Raw genomic sequence first — 20,684 nt, forward strand, 5'->3', positions numbered from 1 at the left:
CTACAGCTATGGCAGGTTTGGTTATTCCTAATCTTGATAAACCAGGGATAAATAATTTAGCTTTTTTAGGAGCAGTTGGTGGCACAATAGTGGAGCATTTTACTGGTGTGTTTTCTTACAACACTTACAGCTAGACCAAGGCTCTATGGTCTGCCTGCTATCTTCAACTAGTATGCCTACAGTTACTGCATATGTTCTGGCCAGGGCAGGGCAACTGCATTCACCTTCCTATATTGAGATCTGGGCTGTATATATCCATGGCAAATTTCCTGTGTAGTAAGGAAACTTCCAAATATTAGAGATATGGAAATCTGGGGTAATGTTGAGAATCGAACCCTGATCTCTCAAAGCCTAAATAAATGTTGGTGAATATTTAAATACTTTTTTTTTTCTTTTTTTCCATGCTCTCATGCAGAGTTTTAGTACTAAATATTGCAACATCTCTGGAGTTAAATTTTTGATCCTGATCCCACTAAATCACATCAAAATATTTCTAGTGAGTTTAGTAGGTTTTGGATGCATCCCAGAAAAAATACAACTAATTTTCTGATGGTTGTACTGTGTTGGAATTCTTGTAAAATATTGTGCTCACACTCAATAAATTAGTAAAATTTAAGGTATTTCTTATTTAGAAGCCTTTATCCTTTTGTTTTCTCATTTCACTGTTATTACAGTGGACAGTGTCCGGTTTGCAACCATCAGTTGGAGGATAGTAACCTTACTGAAGAGGATTATAATAATCTCAGAGAAAGAATAATAAGGGACGTGATACATGGAACTGACACTTACAGGAAAACAAGCCCACAGGTAGGTCTTGTGCGCTGTCAAGTTCATTGACTAGGAGGGTAATATATAGTTAATGGTCAAGTACTTTGAAAACACCACATACCATTTTTTCTTTCCTTTAAGTGTTAGTAGGCCATTAGATACAAAAAAATACTTTGGTATCTTTTTCAGTTGTGTTTATAAAATGGGTTTAAATCTTGACCTCTTTCACATTGTCTTTGTTCTTATATTTTCAGACAGCTTTAATGGATACTGAAATAATTAAAATGCATGTGTGATTTTTTTATATTAAAAATTTTAAAAGGTATGGAAATCTTTTGATCCTTAAAAAGCTAAATTTTAAGTATGGAATAAACCCCAGTAACTAGAACAAAATAAGACATCTAGTGTTTTGAGCTTGCAAAAAAGAGAAGTCCTGGTATTTCTTAAATTCAGTATCATATCTGAAACTTGCATTCATATTCTGAATGTTTGATTTTTTCAGTTGGGCAGCTGTTTGCCAGAATCAGTAAAGAACCAATTACCCTTTGGTTCAGTCAACTTTCACAACCAACCAATCAACCAACTAACTCTCACTTTTAAAGTTATGCTTTCGTATTTATAATTGGAGTATACATCAGGCGTATCAAACTTTTCAAAGGTCAATGGAAACGTAGGGCGCAATCCCCAGGCACTATATGTCACAGTTCTGTTTCTTGCTCGCTTTGCGGAGAGATTAGGGGTTCAGCAGTAGTGATGCAGCTGGAAGCTGAGCTCCGCTAGATGGTGCCCACACCACGTCTCAGGGTGGTTTTGCTTTTCTCTTAGCAGCGTAGTTGTCACTCTGCTGCAGCTGATTTGCCTCAGTTCTACGCCAGTTCAGCAAATAAGGAAGAGGACGCTGGGTTTAATTCTTCAGGCTTTCTGCAGGCAGACATTGTGCGTGTGTAACAGTTACAGAAACCTGAAACAGCTCACGTTGGGGTGCTTCTAGTACCTGCAGCCTATTGTTTAGACATCTAATTTCCACACAGATTTTCTCCTCAGTTCAGGACTTTTGGCTGATCTAGCGGTAATTCGTACAGAGGAATAAAATTATCCTTAAAAATGTAGCAGTAAGTTTAAGTATTTAATGGGTGCTGGTGTTCTATAATATTGTAAGGTAAATAAAAGGATGTGTTTTATTACACAGTGTACAACTACCTCTATCTGTTCTCTGAAAGCCTTTGTGAAAATTATGGTTGAGGTTGGTTTATTAAAGGAAGCAAACCAAGAAAACTTTATAATTCCTTAACTGGTTAACTGTATAGTTTGTGAACTTTCTTTTCTATTCCCTGTAGTGACTGTTGGCTTGAAAATGTCAAATTTGCCAAGTACACAGGGCTAGATTAGCAGTAGCAGTTGAAGGCAGGTAGATTTAGGAAGGGAGTTCTGGGTAACAGGATGTTCATGCCCAAGCTGAGCAGCTGTGCAAGTGATGTTACTCCTGTTTGAGAACCTGATTGATCAAATGAATGCGATCTAATGAAACAAAGACTCAATACATTATTTGAAATTTTGATGTCAGTAGATTTTGTTAGTCCATATGATAGCTGAAATTCCGTCATGTACAGCTCTGGTGCCACCCACTTGCTAGTTTCAGGATGACCTCGTTCCAGTTCTGTATCAGGAGGCAGTCACTGAGAGGCTGAATGGAGATGAACTTGGTGTGTTTACGCTTGGCCATACAGCTTAAAATCTGCTCCCTCAGTGAATTTTGAGCGTGGATGTGGGGGTAGAGGCAAAACAGTGTCGTGATGTGTCAGAGGTTTCCAGAAATAAATTTGGGACTTTTTAGTTGCTTTGTGCTGTGAAAGCAGACATGTGGTGATGAAAATATGCTGTCCATTTTAGGTATGCCAGGCTGTGTGAATTCTCCTGCAGTGAGGGTTTTCCAGAGGGGAAACTAGGTGATGAGGCTGAAAATAGGATGTAAGCAAGTGTATCTGAGCAGGGGGGTTTCCATTTTCCAGTCAGTCACTTTTCTGTAGTAGCCGCAATTCAAACAGAAAACATTTTAGTTTTCTATTCCTTCTTTTCTCCTAACTAGTTTTCTTTAGTGCATCTGTGTTTCTTGCAATGAAATGATTATTCAGGGAAGCAGTTTGAGTTGTTTTGAGCTCTAAACATTCTTTTTTCCAACAGTGTTTCAACTTGAGTATGTAATGCATTTGGAATCTTTTTTTTCTTTCTTTTTTTCTTCCTCCATTTAGGAATAGTCTTTTGTCTTACATTTGCAACAGACACCATTGTTGCTCTATTTGTTTTTATTTTTCTCACTTATGAATAAATGTGATCAGTGTAGAAAAATAGGAGCAAAGATTCGGGTTTGAGGATTCCGCAAAAGTAGTTGGTTGTGCTATGATGAAAAAAAATCTTTTTTGTAATTAGTTTTAGGAAAGAAAATCAAACAACTTAAGTTTGTACGTCAGAGTGAACACTATTTACAAATACATTGAAAAGATGGTTTGCATGAACTATAAACCTGATTATCTGTGATAAGGAAATACCTGTTATACATTAAGAATAAACATCGATTCAGATCTTTTATGCATAACTACTGAAAGGCCTGTTAGAATGTCGTATGACGATCTAATATAGCGAGCTGCAACATTGCAGACTGCTGTAGAAAGAAAACAATTGTAACAAGACTGTCACCTTTTGTTCTGATGCCTGTATGATGTTTTCGGTGGGATGCCTGTTTACTCTGACAGCATTCAGTTGGGAGCTATGCTACTGAGCCTGAGTTGATATAATTTGTATACTGAAAGGCAGAATCAACTTGCTGTGGTGACTTCTGTGTTGCAGCTGCTCCCAGGCATTTCTCTCAGATAAGCAAATGCAGTAATTTCATGCCTTTCATGGCTACTTCATACCCTGATAAACCTGAAAGGACTGTGCAGGGGGAAGGAGGCACATAGGAGATATGTATGTGCTGTCAAGAAGGCAGGAAGACATGGGTTTGTGGGCACGTAAAGTCCCCACACTAGATGTGAAGGGATTTTACATATTCCTCTAGAATATAGGAGCCTGAAGGGGGAAGAGGAAGTGACCCATTCATCTCAGTGTTATTTTTGTAACTGAATGAGGTTGTGCTGTTTCAAGGAGCCTTGAAAATAAAGCACTCTCCCTTACTTTTAGATTGGTGCCTTTTCTTTTCTATAAAGCTTTGGGTTTTCTTCCACATGTCCATATTTCCCAACTCTATGATTTGCCCTAAAGCCCTGTGGGGTATATGTCATTCCTGTTCTGGAGTAGTTTATTACTTTCAAAAACGCTGTGTACTCCAAACTCTAACAAGACTGTGTCTGACACAGTCTGCCCCACCCCCATCTGTCAGAGCCTTCACTCCCAACTTCCAGTTTGATCTCATTTTTCTACTTGCTTTGTTGACTCTCATCTTGTGGTCAAAGTCAGCTAAATTGCCTGCACTTGAGTGGTTTCCAAGGTGAGCTACCCTTACCTGCCCTGAGATGCCTGGATGATTGTGGCTGTCCATCATGCACCTGGATGTCATGGCTTCTTTGCCAGAGCTGAAAGAGAAAGCTGGTTAATGCTGTGAGGCCTGCTATGTCTCCTGAGAAGGCAGGGGCTGAAGAGGAGAAAACCCCTTCCCAGCTATCGGCTGATACTGTGTGCATGGTGCGTGCCACAGCCCAGGCTGTGTGTGCTGTTTAGCTCCTCGGTCTCTATTCCCATATATATTAGCTCCTCCATGGCACTGCCAGGGAGCAAAGAACATTGAGGGAGGAAATGTGGAAGGAAGGAGAAGGCTGGATGGAATTTCTCCTGTGGAGCACAGATATGTGCCACATTGCAGCAAAGGGATCAGATTCCCAGTAAAGTGTCCTCTGTTGTAGGAGTGCAAAAATCTGGCATGTTGCTGAATGCTGCAAAGCCCCTTGTACTGGGATGGGGGCTATTTTAAGCAGGAATAATTCCTGTGGTTTCTTCTTAGGTGGGAGTGTCTGAAAGTTGTGTTGTCTGTTCTGTGCTAGGGTAGGTCACTTTGCTAGGCTTGGTTTAAAATGACAGCACTTGGATTCAGAGCTAGCTTCTGCAAGAGCTGTGCTGGCAAGATGCAAAAACCTTTCTGGTGCCAGTGTGGGTTGAAAGCTTTCTGTTAGGGGTGGTGAGCTGTAGTTAGAGTTAGGATTAGGGCTAAACCTAAGCTTCAAGATTGTAGAGATTTCTGAGCTTGCACCCCACCCTCTAGCTCCCACCCCACACTTTTTTTTTTTTTTGTCCCCCTTCTTTCCTTACTCTCCTTCAGAAGGACCACGAGTAGGATGAATGCTGAGGCTGGTTTAGGTGAGCAAGTTATGACTAATATTTGGATGGGTGTGAGTTACTGGTTTGTAGGTAGGCTGGGGTTTCAGGATGGCAAGGATGGAAGAACCTGTTATTGCTGAATTTAGAAAGTCCTGGCAGCCTTTTGGTGTTGGGCTATGGTTAAGACTAGGGTAAGAACTGATATTTGGGAGTTAAAATACTTGAAGCACTCACTTAATACAGCTGTGGTTAGGCGAGACCATTAAATTAGAGGTGGCATTGGTAAGGACAAATGTGTTACCTAGTCTGCAACAACAATGATCAAAAAACTTGTTTATAGCTGTTGTTTGACTATAGAGTGGCCGCTGCTGAACAGTTTAATTCTATTGGGTTTGCAGAATAATAGATTCATGACTAAGTCCGTTGTTGCCTTGTGGCAAATTTTTAGTTATGGGAAGGATAATTAGCTTGTAGGTGAGGATAGGGTTAGCATTGCAATTAGAATTAAATACACTGATATCAAGCTTGAAGACTTCTGAATCATGAAGATGTATGGTCATAGGTCTAGGGAAGCCTACAAAGATGAGACAACATTTGCAGATAGTGTTGAACAGCTTTTCCCCCTCCAGATCTCTGCTAAATATGGGCCACTGGACTCAGGATAGGGTTAATATTCAGTAGGGCAGAATCCTACATTGCCTTAAAAGCCAGGTTTGCTGCTAGATCTTGTAACATCCAGAAGGACAGAGGAGAGCTGGTCTGAGTGGGGCTCAGGGTTAGCTGTGGTTTGATTCAGTAGCACTGGTTTGACTAGACCTAGAGTTAGTTTTGGGGTTATAGAGAACACTAGCCTTAGAGCTTGATCCACTGCTCAGTCTTGTGGGTCAAGTAAGCATAGAAAAAAGACACGTAATGATTTATGATGGATGTTGAGACAATTGCAGTAGCAGAGTGCTCAGAGTCTGAGAGCACTGCAGCCCAAACTGCAGCCTTTTTCCTGCTTATTTCTGTCCTCCTGTCTCCATTTAATTCAGGGTGGATGTTAACACTTCTCTTGTGATATGATTTGCTAGAGAGGAGGGAACTTTTGGGAGGAAGGAAAAGGAGGGGAAGAGGGGAGACCGAACTGGAAATGGGTGGTGAGAAACAAAGGCAGTTGGAATTTCTCTAAGGCTTCTCTTGCATCTTCCCTTACCCCAGAGGCTCCTGATAATGGAAGCAAACAAGCACAGAAAGTCTTTTGGCAGGAGGATAAAAGACTTAGCTGCTTCCTCAGCAGCAAGAATTAGATCTAGATGAAAACATTATAAATTCAGTGTGTATTTCTTTCCCTCAATTACCTCAGTGTTAGAGAATCTTTCTTGGAGCTCAGTCAGATCTTTTGGGGTGGTCCACGCTCCTTTTCTTGATTCATATAGCAAGAAACGAGTTGTGATTTTGTTCAGGTCACTTGGTCTCCTTTGCCATCAAATGGTTGTGCAGTAAAATCAGGCCACTGTGCAACACAAGAATATTCCTTTCTTCCAATCCACTGTCTAAACCTGTTTTATTGTCACAGAATCACAGAATGGTCAGGGCTGGAGGGCACCTCTGAAGATCATCTAGTCCAACCCCCTGCTAAAGCAGGTTCACCGACAGCAGGTTGCACAGAGATGTGTCCAGGTGGGTTTTGAATGTCCCCAGAGAAGGAGACCCCACAGCCTCTCTGGGCAGCCTGTCCCGGGGCACAGTCACCCTCAGAGAAGTTTTTCCTCACATTCAGATGGAACCTCCTGAGTTGCAGTTTGTGCCCGTTGCCCCTTGTCCATCACTGGGCACCACTGAAACCAGCCTGGCTCCATCCTCTTGGCCCTCGCCCTTAAGATATTGGGAGGCAGTGACAAGATCCCCTCTCCATCTTCTCCAGGCTGTACAGGCCCAGCTCTCCCAGCCTTTCCTCATCAGGGAGATGCTCCAGTCCCCTCATCATCATCTCCGTAGCCTCTGCTGGACCCTCCCCAGCAGCTCCCTGTCCCTGTTGAACTGGGGAGCCCAGCACTGGGCCCAGCACTCCAGATGCACCTCCCCAGGGCAGAGCAGAGGGGCAGGATCACCTCCCTCGACCTGCTGGCCACGCTGCCCCTAATGCCCCCCAGGGTCCCGTTGGCCTTCTTGGCCACCAGGCCACACTGCTGGCTTGTGGGCAACTTGCTGCCCACCAGAGCTCCCAGGTCCTTCTCCGCAGAGCTGCCCCCCAGCAGGTCCCCCCCAGCCCGTACTGGTGCACGGGGCTGTCCCTCCCAGGGGCAGGACCCTGCACTGGCCTCTGCTGAACTCCATCAGGTCCCTCTCCGCCCAGCTCTCCAGCCTGCCCAGGTCTCGCTGAGTGGCAGCGCAGCCTCTGGGGTACCAGCCACTCCTCCCAGTTCTGTATCATCAGCAAACTGGCTGAGGGCACCTTCTGCCCCTTCCTCCAGGCCCCTGGTGAGTGAGTTGGGCAAGACTGGACCCAGCACTGACCCCTGGGGAAGCCACTAGCTACAGGCCTCCAGCCGGACTCTGCACCATTGACTGCAGCCCTCTGAGCTCTGCCATTCAGCCAGTTCTCAATCCACCTCATTGTCCACCCATCTAACCCACAGTTCTCGAGCTTATGTATGAGGATATTGTGGGAGACACTGTCAAAAGCTTTGCTGAGGTCAAGGTAGACAACATCCACTGCCCTTCCCTGATCTTCCCAGCCAGTCATACAATCACAGAAGGCTATTTGGTTGGTCAGATGTGGTTTCCCCTTGGTGGATCGATGGTGGCTACTGATAACCTTTTCTTCCACATGTTTGGAGATGACCTCTAGGATCATTACCTTTCCATGGATGGAGGTGAGGCTGACCAGCCTGTAGTTTCCTGGGCTCTCTTTCTTGCCCTTTTTGAAGACTGGAATGCCAACAGCTTTCCTCCAGTTCTCAGGCACCTCTCTTGTCCTCCATGACGTTTCAAAGATGATGGAGAGTGGCTTAGCAATAACATCTGCCACCTCCCTTACCACTCGGGGAGTCCATCCCATCAGGGTCTATGGATTTATGGTGTCTGGTTTGCTTAGGTGATTTCTAACCTGATCCTTCTTGACCAAGGGAAAATATTCCTTTCTCCGGACTTCCTCTTTTGCCTCCAGGGTTTCAGAAACCTGAGGACTGGCCTTGGCAGTAAAGCCTGAAGCAAAGAAGGCATTCAGTAACTCCCCCTTCTCTGTGTCCTTTGTTACCAGGGCACTCACCTCATTCAGCAGAAGGCCTGCATTTTCCCTAGTCATCATTTCCTTACTGATGTACTTGAAGAAGCCCTTCATACAGTCCTTGACCTCCCTTGCCAGATTTAATTCCAAACAGGCCTCAGCCTTCCTCGTCACCTCCCTGCGCATTCTGACAATGTCCCTATATTCCTCCCAAGTGATCTGTTCCTTTTTCCACATTCTGTAAAATTCCTTCTGTTTGACTTTTTGCCAAGAGCTCCTTGCAGTCCTCCACAGTCTTTTTTAAACTATATTTTGTCAGTTCTGTGTTTGGAAACTCGCCTAACATGATACAGTCTTTATATTCCAGTTAGTGCAATCAATTAAGAAAAATCTGGTTCTAATCTTATTTGAACACCAGTTGCTTTGTTAAAAACGGTTACTAACCTTGTTTCCACTGTATATCATCTGAAGATCTTGCTAAGCAAAATACAAATGTGGTTTGTTGATGCAGTGATTTTTCTTCGATCTGCATCTTCCTTACATTAGCTAGAATATATAAAGAAACAAAAGAAATTGAAGAATTTCGCCGAGGTTTAAGAATGGCATATCTCGATACTTTTTTCCTGTTCATTAGCTGATCACAGAGGCAGACAAGACCATAAACATGAAGTCAGAACAGTAACTTTTAACTAAAGAATAAAACTAATCTGAGTTATCCAAGTAGCTAATTTTTAAGGAGATTATTTTATCAGGAACCTCTTGGACACATAGTCCTTTACTTGCAGCTCATGCATTCCACTAAATAGGATCTTGAGACATGTTTACATAATGCAGACTGTGTATACTGCCATCCTTTTTTTAAGTGTTCGCTGTCTCTGAATACTGCTAAGTTCTGTGATAATGCTTCTAAAGTAAGATTAATGTGAGCACATGTTGATTTAAGACACTTTGAAATGTTACCTTATGGAATTTAAGCGTTACTGAGTGGTCCTTTACCATTTGTTCCTTTGGTCCATTATCAAAGCTCCTTGTAAGTCGGCTGTGGTCAAACAGGTTCTTCTGTTGCTGCAGAGGTCTATGTGGAATTGTCTAATATAGGGCTTCATTATGATTTGTGATAATTAGAATAGCTTAACAAGTTATAATAATTTCATGTTATCTATCCAGTGCCTTATCTCTTAGGATCATTTAAGTTGATACAGTTTCTCCAGAAATGTAAAATATAAGTGCGCTTTCTTCTTATACTATACATTGTTTCATCTTTCTGATGCTCAGTTTAATTTGGTTTTGTATTAGTCACTGGTTTGGCTTCTTCTGTGCCATCTCCTTTCCTAAATATCTGTAAAATATTTCATATATCTGAGAATTAGTACAGAACTTTGGAAGATGCTGTGAATTTTTTAGTATGACCATTTGTTTTCTTCTTTTCTGCCTTTTTTTGCTATAACTATACAGTGTTTTAGTAGCTTGTTATGAAGTCTTGTGTGAGGTTTTTCTGAAAATCTAATTAATGTCATCTGGTTCTATTTTACCTACTTTTTCATTGACACAAGAAAATAATTTTTAGAGATGCTCTTCTGCAAAAGGTGCGCATTAAATGCTACCAGATCGTATTATTCCAGAGGGTTTGCACAATTTTTAGTGTTCATTTCGACCATATTAGTGTACAGATGCTGGATGCATAGATTTGTAATTTTCTGAAATGTTTCTAGAAATATTAAAATAGGGCAAAACATGCAATGCCATTCAGTCCCCCAGAACAGTTGCTGTTTCTCTTGAAATTGCAAGTATTAGTTAACATAAGCATTTGGTGGCAGTGTGGTGTTTAGCATAACTAGCCTCAGCATCCTGCCAGCTGTTCGTTCCTGCCCGCTTTGGCCCCTGCAAGTGTGCCAGGAAACAAGTGAGCACAGCCCATGGTAAGCAGGGCACAAACCTAGCTGACAAAATAATATTTTGTTTTCTTGTGGGTGTTTTTTTCAGCCACATCAGTTCCTTGTTCAGATTTGCTTCAAACATCTGTACCAGCATAGCAGAGAAAGCAGCATGGAGGTATATCTGGCTGTCTGTTAATGGTGTTGCATTTTTCCACATGGATATTACGGACTGTCTTGAGTGCTAGTCTGCCTCACTTGGGACACTGTCTTTTCTACAAAGTTTGTGATGTATTGCTTTTGTGTTATTCCACTGTCTTTCTGTAATGCCAGTTAACGTTGTATTTAAGCACTCAAGTCAGTCTTTTCCTGGTTTAGCATTCTCTTAGGTGGTTTTCCCTAAGATGAAAAAAAAGCACTATGTAATCAAAATGTTTCTGCCTTTGCAAGGTTTTTGTTTGTTTGTTTTAAAAGAGAGCTTGGTATGGTCCATTTCTATACTCTTGTACTTACAGTGGCAACCTTGCAAAGATGAGGGTGTTTTTCCAATGAGGGCAGCAGCACGAACTGGTTGTTCTTCCCTCCATGTTAAATATGCTGCCTGAGTTGTTGAAGTCCAAGTTTTGCATTGCCCTTGTGACTGACCTTCTGCTGTCTGATGTAAGCAGGCAGGAACAAGTCCTGCAACAACACTGCCTGGTGTTGACAGAGGTTTAAGAACAGGCAACACAGAGCACATCTCAGCCAGGTTGTCAATGTGCCTGCAACTACCTTCCTGTTTGTGATGGTATCTCTGAAAGCTACAGATGCAGGAGTTTGTGACTCCTGGGTTATTTGTTAACTCCAGAAGCATTTAACAGAGCAAACAATTTGTGTGCAATCCAGAGTACAAAGTGTTACCATACAGATACTGAGAAAAGCCTTCTTGCTTATAAGGGTTCGAAGGGGATTTCCAAGCTTTGAAACTGTGGGGGAAATATTCAAACCCTTTAGGCATAGCAACAAACAGATTCAAGAGTGCTCTAGCAAGGCGCCTTAAAAAAAGTTGGCTGGATTTCAGTTTGACAGCTGAATTTTATTTCTCACACTCTGTGCTCATTCCTGTGTTTTTCTTCTGGTACCAAGAAACATTGCTGAAAACAAAGCAACCCCCATCACTTCGTATTTTATGAAACTATTAAAAAGTGAATGTTTTCACTTCTCTAAAAGCTGCTTTTATGGTGTTGAAAAACACCAGGTTTGATAATAAGGGTAGTTGCATAATACTTAAGTGCAGTTTAATATTCTCTTAATTAGAATTTGCTCTTTCCTTGCACTTGAGTGTGTTGTCATTTAATGTGGAGAGGGGAAGCACTGCTTTTTCTGTTGTACAAAGCTTAAACTATTGTGAATGCTTCTCGAAACAACGTATGTTGAATACTGTATTTTTGCACTTTTTAATTTGACATTAGTGTCCCCCCACTGTTCCTGATGAGTGGGCATAAACTTTGTTGTTCAGAAGTGACAAGAAGCCTTTTCCGCAGCAATATTAATAGGTTTTGATAGGGTTTTTCTTCTGGGTTTTCTTTCTTTTTTCCTCCTTTTTTTTCAAATTCCATATTATGGCATGAACATAATAGCCTTTCTTATATTAAAAATCCTCTTTGGATTTGCTCATGTATCTCCATTGTATGTTATACTACTTTGGTTTTTGGCATTTATATCAGTAGACATTTTGGATTGTTGAAGAATTTGAGCAATACCATGATTTTTATTTCTAATCACCAACACATTTCCTGTGTAGACTTGCAGAGAAAAATGCTCAGGTGATCTAAGCTTTCTGTGTTCTGAAGCTTGTCATACCCTTAGATCTGTTATAGACATTAAAATTATTTCACAATGTTCTTCTTACTGCTCTTATCAAAGGACATGCTTGTTTAGATATGTTTTCTTTGTTTGGTCTTCAATTGTACTGTTGATTTCTGTTTGCAGATTTACCATGTTAAATATGATAGTACTAATAATTAAGTCCTTCCCTCATTTTTGTTGTGCTTTTAAGGCTTGTATTCTGTGTGCACACTGATATCAGAAGAAAGACATACATTTCGTTTATAAATGTGTTTACAGAAGTTGGAATGTATTAATACTCTTACAGAAGAGTCCTATTTTCAGGTTTATTACTGCTGCAATTTCAAATATTATTGGCTGTGTAAGCCAGAGTTGAAGTCTTGAGGTCACACTTTTTTTAAAAAAAAGGTTAATTTTTTAATTAATGGTTTAAAATAGCAAAACCAATCTTTTTTCTTTCTTTTTCAAACAATAATTCCTATACTTCTGGTTTTTTTAAAACCAACCTCTAGCTCTTGTTTTGCTGCTGTGTGCCAGGTTGAGAGATAAATGTCGTAAGATGTTGTAGTTTCACAATCCCGTCCATTAGGATAGTCAGGGCTACGCATGGGAAAAGGCGATCCCAGTAGTCTCACCTGCTCCCAGTCTCATTCCATGTCCTGGCTGCATTTTCATGCCAGGACAAACCTCTGAGCTGTAGCCTGAACAGGGGGAGTGGTGCTGGCTGAAGACTGTTACGTTGGCTCAGTTCACATGGGCTTAGTGGGTCCACTTCAGTCTTTCTCCTTGTGCCAACAAACGTGTGTGCATAGGTGGAGGGGGCAAGGCTAGGAATGGCTGGCTGAGGGAAGGGGGAAGGTAGGAACACTCTTTCTGTTCTTTCTGTGGCAGCACCAGTACATAACAGTACAAAATGATGATGAAATAGTGCATGAGTCATCTAGCTGATGTGGAATACCAGAAAAATGTGAGACTCTTTTGTGCTTTTGCTGAGATACAAATGGACTCGAGACACCCACATGCTAGTGGTTAAATAAAAAAATAATTTAAATGTCTTTACTTCTTCATGTCAAGATAAATTCCATTGTGGGTTTGTTATGGCCAGTCCTTACTTCCAAATCAATTTAGTCAGCATGGTGTCCATTTGCAAAGATAAGTTTTCTTAGTAGAAGTTGCGGTGAATCCTTTCTAATGGTTGTGTAGTTGGCATTCCCCTGTTTTCCCAGCTAGGCAATGAATGAAATCAGGTGGGAGTTTTTTAAATTCCCTTTTCTTTTGTATGTGATGTGAAACGGGATATCACTGGAGCCTCGTGAGCACCGTGCTGCATTGTGATTGTTCCTGCTGTAGGGAGGCGTGTTCACGCGGTGCGTGGGATGCTGGGGGAAGTCTTGCAGTGAGGTAGCAGCCTTGCTGTATTACAGCACTTCTCTGTGGCTCCTGAGCATTAAGAGGGTCATGTCAATGAGCAACGCTGAATGTGTTTTTAAAGTTTTGTCCCTTCAGTTGCCAAGTCTGTTGAAGTGAGTTTGAGTAGCATTTCTGAGGCTGGGACAATGGACTTTCAGAAACTTTGAGATGAACCTGGACAGAAAAAGTTAGAAATGAGTATAAGGTTTGTAGTGTTTGATTTGGTGCTATGACCCAGCGAGAGATACATTTTGCTACTTGGTGTGTTGAAGGGATTCAGCAGAAGTGCCCCTTGTGTTCAGCTGTGTGTTTCCGTGTAAACGTTCCTGCAGCATACTCAGGGTTGTATGTAAATCACATGTTGCATTCTCTGTTTGGAAGGAGAAGCCTGTGTGAATAGCTGTCTTCTTTTTGCCTAAACCAACCTTCATGTCGTCATTGTACTGCATTGATGATTATTGTGTCTGGCTTCTCTTGAAGCTGTAGCTGTGCTATACTTCTTTTATTGCTTATAAAGAAGATCTTCAATGTCTTCTTACAGTTGACCGGTGAGGGAAATATATTTAGAGAATTGTGAGTGAATCATCTCTTCGTTACTGTGGCTGTAAGTAACATCTGCATAAAATCCAGGCAAATCCTGATCTTTGAAAGATCAACATCCTTTGAATTGTATGCTTGCTTTCTTTGTAGTGGGTTGACCTTGGCTGGATGCCAGGTACCCACCAAGCCGCTCTATCACTGCCCTCCTAAGCAGAACAGGGGGAGGGCAAGAAAATAAGACGGAAGAATCTCGTGGGTCAAGGTAAAGGCAGTTTAATAAAGCAAAAGCAAAGGCCGCATGTGTAAGCAAAGAAAGACAAAGGAGTTACTATCTACTTCCCATCAGCAGGCAATATCCAGCCACTTCCCAGGAAGCAGGGCTTCAGTATATGTAGTGGTTACTCTGGAAGACAAATGTTGTAATAATAAATGCCCCCTCTTCTCCTTTCTCTTAGCTTTTATTGCTGAGCAGACATCATATGGTATGGAATATCCCTTTGGTCAATTTGGGTCAGCTGTTCTGGCTATATCCCCTCCCAAGGTATTGCCCACCCCCAGTTTAGGGGTGAAGGGGCAATGTTGGAGAGACAGCCTTGATACTGTGTGAACACTGCTCAGTAGTAGCCAAAGCACTGGTGTGTTATCAACACCTCTGTAGAAACCAATACAAAACACAGAACTATGAGGGCTGCTATGGTGAAAATTAACTCCATCTCAGCCAGACGATACACTTTTATAGTGTAAATCTGTGTGTTTGAATAACCCTTTGTACTGTACCAGATTATGTAGCCTGCTGATTATTCCCAGGGTTCACCCTTTTCTTTCCCTGTGTCCAAAGAGGATGGGAAATGTGACCACTCAAAAACTGTCACTCAGGGGAGCAGACCTGGATCTTCTCTGTTGTTCTTTATGTTGTTTTTTTTTTCTGGAAAAGGAAAGGAGCACTCGTGTGTGTTTCTGGAGAAATATGGTTGGTGAGGAGAAAATTAACCGATCCTTGGGGATTTTTATTCTCTCTAAGGCTTTTCACTGGAGTCTTCTGTATTTGGTGACATAAATTGAACTTGGCTATTTGTCTTCTGCACTTACTCTGCTATTAACTCCTCATCTCCCTGTGTGGATAAGAGATTCCTGTGCCAGCAAACCTCTCCCTGTATTGCATGGTTTACTGGTAGCGAAGCAAAAAACACAGCAGATCGGGGAGGCTGGCAGGGGCACACTGTCAGGCATCTGTTGAGAACGGAGTCAGAGATGTGGATGGGAGGAGATGGCAGGGAAAGGTAGGGTGCCCAAGGGAACAATGTTGAAAAGGCTGCAGCATCTCCCCAGCTCTGAAAGTAAACCCCAGAGAGCCAGGAGCTGGCTCCTGAGAGGTGCTGAGCCTATCCTGGTGCCTCTCAGCAGAACTTTCCTGGCAGCCTGCTCCATCTGCCCTGCTGGGAGAGGACAGGGAGTGAGCAGAGGGAAGCACTGACCCACTGAACTTTGCTGCTGCTCCCCCAATTTGTGCTGTAGTGTTCCCTCAACAAAGCACTCAGCCCATCAGGGAAAACTCACCCCTTTAGGAGCTGCTCTGTAACTATTGTCACTTGAAATAAAATACCACTTTAAAAGTTCTTCACATAGTGTTTGTTTTGTATTGAACTGAGCCCTTAAAGACAAGATTACATGTATGCCACACTTTATAAAAGTGTCTCCTTGATTGTAACCATGTTACTTGAAATAATATTGGCATTTGTTGGCATTAGGAAAATAACACTCTAGTGGAGTGTTCACCATGTGTTTTTCATCTGCTTTCATTTTATTTTGTCTTTTCCATTTATACTTATCTTTGTCTCAAAGCTCTTCTATTTTATTTTCATTCGGTCTGCATGTGTCTTCCTTCCTTTCATCTTTTCCACGTTTCGGACAGCCATCCAGTGTTACAGTGATGACATTGAACCATGAGGAATTCCACTGCATGGCATAAGCCCAGAAGTCAGGAATTTTTGTTCTTTGGTGTTTTTTGTTTCTCCTCCCTGCCACCTCCTTGGCTGGTGACTTCCTTTCTGTGTCTCAGTGTCCTTGTCAGATGGCAATGAGAATATTCATGAATATAAAATACATTGAGATTTTATATATCGGGACTCTGGGGGGCATTAGGAGGACTGTGGCCAGCAGGTCGAGGGAGGTGATCCTGCCCCTCTGCTCTGCCCTGGGGAGGTGCGTCTGGAGTGCTGGGCCCAGTGCTGGGCTCCCCAGTTCAACAGGGACAGGGAGCTGCTGGGGAGGGTCCAGCAGAGGCTATGGAGATGATGATGAGGGGACTGGAGCATCTCCCTGATGAGGAAAGGCTGGGAGAGCTGGGCCTGTACAGCCTGGAGAAGATGGAGAGGGGATCTTGTCACTGCCTCCCAATATCTTAAGGGCGAGGGCCAAGAGGATGGAGCCAGGCTGGTTTCAGTGGTGCCCAGTGATGGACAAGGGGCAACGGGCACAAACTGCAACTCAGGAGGTTCCATCTGAATGTGAGGAAAAACTTCTCTGAGGGTGACTGTGCCCCGGGACAGGCTGCCCAGAGAGGCTGTGGGGTCTCCTTCTCTGGGGACATTCAAAACCCACCTGGACACATCTCTGTGCAACCTGCTGTCGGTGAACCTGCTTTAGCAGGGGGTTGGACTAGATGATCTTCAGAGGTGCCCAACCCTGACCATTCTGAGGGGCAGGGGAGAACACAAGTGCCAACAATTTATTTTTGTTGAAATGATCATTGTCTTGCTCAGCTTTTTATGGTTTCTTAATATTTATTTAAGGCATGGAGAAATGAAAGATCATGTAAAATGCTATTGATTGTGGTGATGCTAGACTGAGCCCTATGTTGCCTGTGTTCTTGTGAGTGTGCTTTTGACCCGTATACCCCCGTTCACTTGGAAATTAAGCCTGAAATTTTGCCATCTGAGTGAGGCATCCTTATCTCACTTGGTTGGCTTGTATTCTTAATATAAGTAACCCTTTTCCTAATATAACTTGTCAGAAGCATTCTGACTAAACTTGAAGTTGGTGATCATCTATTACTGCCTGACAGCAGTGTATTTTCTGGAGAAATAAATGTTTTCTTCATTCCTTTCTCCGAGGAAGAATTGTATATGCTGAACAGGTTTTGTCTGGGTGCTGAGGTGATGGTTTTTGTTTAAACTCATATGTTCCAATATGGCTACATGGGAGAAGGCAAGAGTAGAAGAGGGCTTCTTGAATTTTGAGCAGAAGGCATGAAATTTGCAATTGTTTTGAGTTCCTATGAAAGTTTATTTATAGCCTTGGACTGTGAAACCTCTGTTACCCGTAAATAAGTCTTACTTATTACTAGTAAGGTAATTTGTGAAATCAGGTCACTGCCCACCAGGATGGCTTAGGATTCCTATGCCTGTTAAAAGCAGTCAGAAGCAGAAAATAGAAATCTTATGCAAGTGTCTGCTAAAAACACTAAATCTTTACTCAAAAATCAAGGGAGAAATTCCTGAAGATTTTATTAAAGCTTTGTATTCTGTTCTCGTCCTATGGGTTCTCAAGCCTAAAGCAATTGTGGTTTTCCTTCTGTTGAAAAAAATGGATGGATGCTGTTGGCTTGCTCAATCACTGCATTATGTTTCTGACCTAATAAGAAAGTTCATTGTTTTGCTAGCTGTCTATTTCTCACAAATGGAGTGCTGTGTTTCTAAGTGAATGTTCATTTAAATATTGATTGGCATTCAGAGATTTCAGAATTCTTACAGAGAAACTAAGTATGATGCTTATTTTAGACTTGGAAATGTTAAGATTTAGTAGTGTCACAGATTACTGGTTTGTAAGGTTGCTTTGTTTTTCAGCTGCTGTGTAACAATGGCATGTATCTTTATGAAAGTGTACGTTCAGATTATAATTCTGAAAATCTGGATGACTGTAAAGTTTGGGGTTTTGGTTGTAATGTAATTTAAAATTATATTGGAAATATCCACTGTAACATGGCTTTTGAAGATATATTTTTCTTTTCCTTTCCTTTCCTCTCCTCTCTCCGCTCTTTTCTGCTCTTTTTCCTTCATGTGGTTGTTATAGCAAGTGTGCAAGCGAAGATGTGAAGTGTCGCCGATGAAGGAAAAGTGAGAGATTTTGGATTTGTTTCTTTTTTTATTAAAAAAGTGAATGAAATCTCTTTTTATTAAACTGAACATATTATTCCCCCATGTTTATTTGTTTGTTTGTTTATTTCAGGAATTTGAAGCTTTTCAAACATTTGTGGAAAATCGACTTCCGTTTGATATTGTTATTGATGGACTCAATGTTTCCCACATAAACCCCAGAAAGATACAGTGTGAAAATGTAAGTGCTGTTTAAATATTCATTAAGAGTTTTGTGTATGCTGATTGTAAAACAGTAATTGCCTCATTATTACTTATTCTCTTGAGAAACTGGTCAAACATTGTTGTAGCACGTGTTACAGTGAAGTTCAAAGAGTTATCTAGATTTCACAGATTGAAAATCATCAGTGGGAAGATGGTTCTTCTTACATATTTTACTGTACAAGCCTTAAAAAATCATACCTAAATTTCCTCATGTATGCAATGCTCATAGATACAGCTAAGGTATCAATAATAATATTATTAGGACATATACTGTCTGAGTGTGCATGTTTTCATAGTAACAGGGATTTAGGGAAACAGGCTAAATCTACCATATAGAAAATCTACTCTGATATAGTTAAGCTGGTAAGAGTTCTTCTTAAAATAACCCCTTAGTTCAAACCACATCCTGTACAAGTTTAAACTTTATTTCTCTGCCTATTGACTTAAGCATTTGAGTCCTGTTCCTACAAGGGCAGCTCAAACTGTCTGTAGTTCTTTCCACTTGGTTATTTGTAGAAGGATAATCCTGCTTTTTTACCAATACCTATTTTTGAGATTCCTTAGTACTGCCTTTTAGCATTTCACTAAGAAATGGCTTAAGAGTTTTTTCAGTGTCAATCAAATATTTACTTTAAATGAGGAGTAATGAAGGAACTGCTCACATGTATTCCAGAGCCAGAATTTAAATTTCCATGCTCTTGAAATTAAAAGTTATAAATGTGCTTGATAATAAAGGAGGTAATTTATTTCTAGTAATTACAAGAAATATGTTTTTGTTCTAAGAACTACTTTAAAACTACTCTTAAGAAGAAGGATATGCTTTCATATATGTAGTTAAAAGCAGCTGAGCTAGGGAGATTAGAGAATCTTGCTGAAGGATGTTTGTTTGAGAGTGGCAGTAAAGTTTCATGAGATACTGGCTCATGAAGAGGGTACTTTCCTTATTAAGAAAATAGGAAAGGAAATTTACACTTTGTTTTGGTGGGGTAAGGAAGGAATTGTTGATTTTCTGAGAAGAATCCCAGACAGCAAGTAGCGGCACAATGTTTCAAGATCTAGAAGGACAGATCTGTGCTGCCAAGGAGGGGGAAAAGAAAGGAGGGTACTTCTGCAAGGCATGCCTGTCCCAGTGTAGGAGCTCTGAACAGGATCCTGAATGGTCTTTAAAAGCTGGAGGCAAAGGAGCAAAGAGCCAGCCTGGTTCTGATGGGTAATTATTGCTGATTTCTGATTAGAAATCTTGCTAGGAGGTATCAGCATACTGAGGAGCATAAAGTGCCTTTGAGTTCCTCCTTAGCTTCTTGCTGTATTGGAAGGACTTTGGGATCCATGATGCCAGGGAGCCGCAAAAGGATTGGATGGAGGCATTAACTTTTCGTTTAGGTTGGTCCATATAGTTAGAGATCAGATCTCTCTTGAATCAATTAGGAGGATTTTTAGAAAAGATCTGTCTTTCCTTTCTGCACAACGGAACAGTAACTTGGGCTCACCCCATCTTACCTCTAGAAGATTCTCTTAGCTAAAATTTACTTGTTCTATGAGCTATGTTGCCATTAATTATTATTGCATTTTGTTATGCACAAAAAATGTTAATCGCTGGAGCTTCCGGCAGCCAATCTTTTGCTGTTCCTGTTATCTGGATGCTGGTTTAGATCGTGTGAAGTCACTACATGGGAGAGGATGGACGTGCCCATTGATCCAGACTTACACCTGTTGATACTCACTGTCTAGATGGTACCTTTTCTGGCAGGCAAAGTGTGTATTTGCACTCTTAAGCAACAAAATTGCTCCTTTGCTGCCCAAAAGGAATACATATGAACTACTAAAGACTTTTTCTTGTATTGAGCATCCCTATTCATTGAGATACTTCTGCATTATTTTTTTATCATAGATGTGTCTTTATACATGATTGCAGTATTACCTATTGAGTTTACAGTCTTTTCCAACTGGAAACATTGTTTAAATGTGAGATGGTGCTGCATGCTAGCGAATGCCCTTTTGTTTCTTCATGACTCTGAACTCCTGCGTTGTAACATGTCAGGAAAGGACTGTGTCTTTGTTCTTATTTTGTGTACTTCTGACAAGAAACATGTATTCTCATTTTCTTACTCTTTTTTTCAAGACTGCTAAAAACAGAAAGAAAAAAAAACCCACAAAACAACCCACAAAGCAAAGCAATCCTTTCTTCTGTCTCCAAACTTTTCTTCCAGATGAGGGAAGGGAAGGCCACAGGAATCTCTGCATATGTTGTTTTCCTGGTTAGTGGTGTTGCTGCCAGGTAGTCCCCCATCTGCAAATGCTGACCTTGTTGGACGCTGTAGTTTGCCCTTTGTCTCACAAAACATCCTCTTTAGGAGGCTGCTGTCATCACTCCGGAGGCAGCTGAAT

The 20,684-nt window shown here is 41.4% G+C and overlaps 1 protein-coding gene across 2 annotated transcripts in view; it reads left to right on the forward strand.

The window, feature by feature from the left end:
* Nucleotides 1-20,684, forward strand: part of LOC121091939 (protein only RNase P catalytic subunit) — a 53,230-nt gene that overhangs the window by 8,778 nt on the left and 23,768 nt on the right. For both annotated transcript variants that reach the window (XM_040602261.1, XM_040602260.1), the window contains exons 4-5: nt 675-807; nt 18,166-18,273. In XM_040602261.1, the coding sequence (XP_040458195.1) occupies nt 675-807; nt 18,166-18,273 (241 nt within the window). The remainder of the gene's footprint in view (nt 1-674; nt 808-18,165; nt 18,274-20,684) is intronic.

This window comes from Falco naumanni, chromosome 7 (assembly GCF_017639655.2).
Source record: "Falco naumanni isolate bFalNau1 chromosome 7, bFalNau1.pat, whole genome shotgun sequence".
NCBI lineage: Eukaryota > Metazoa > Chordata > Aves > Falconiformes > Falconidae > Falco > Falco naumanni.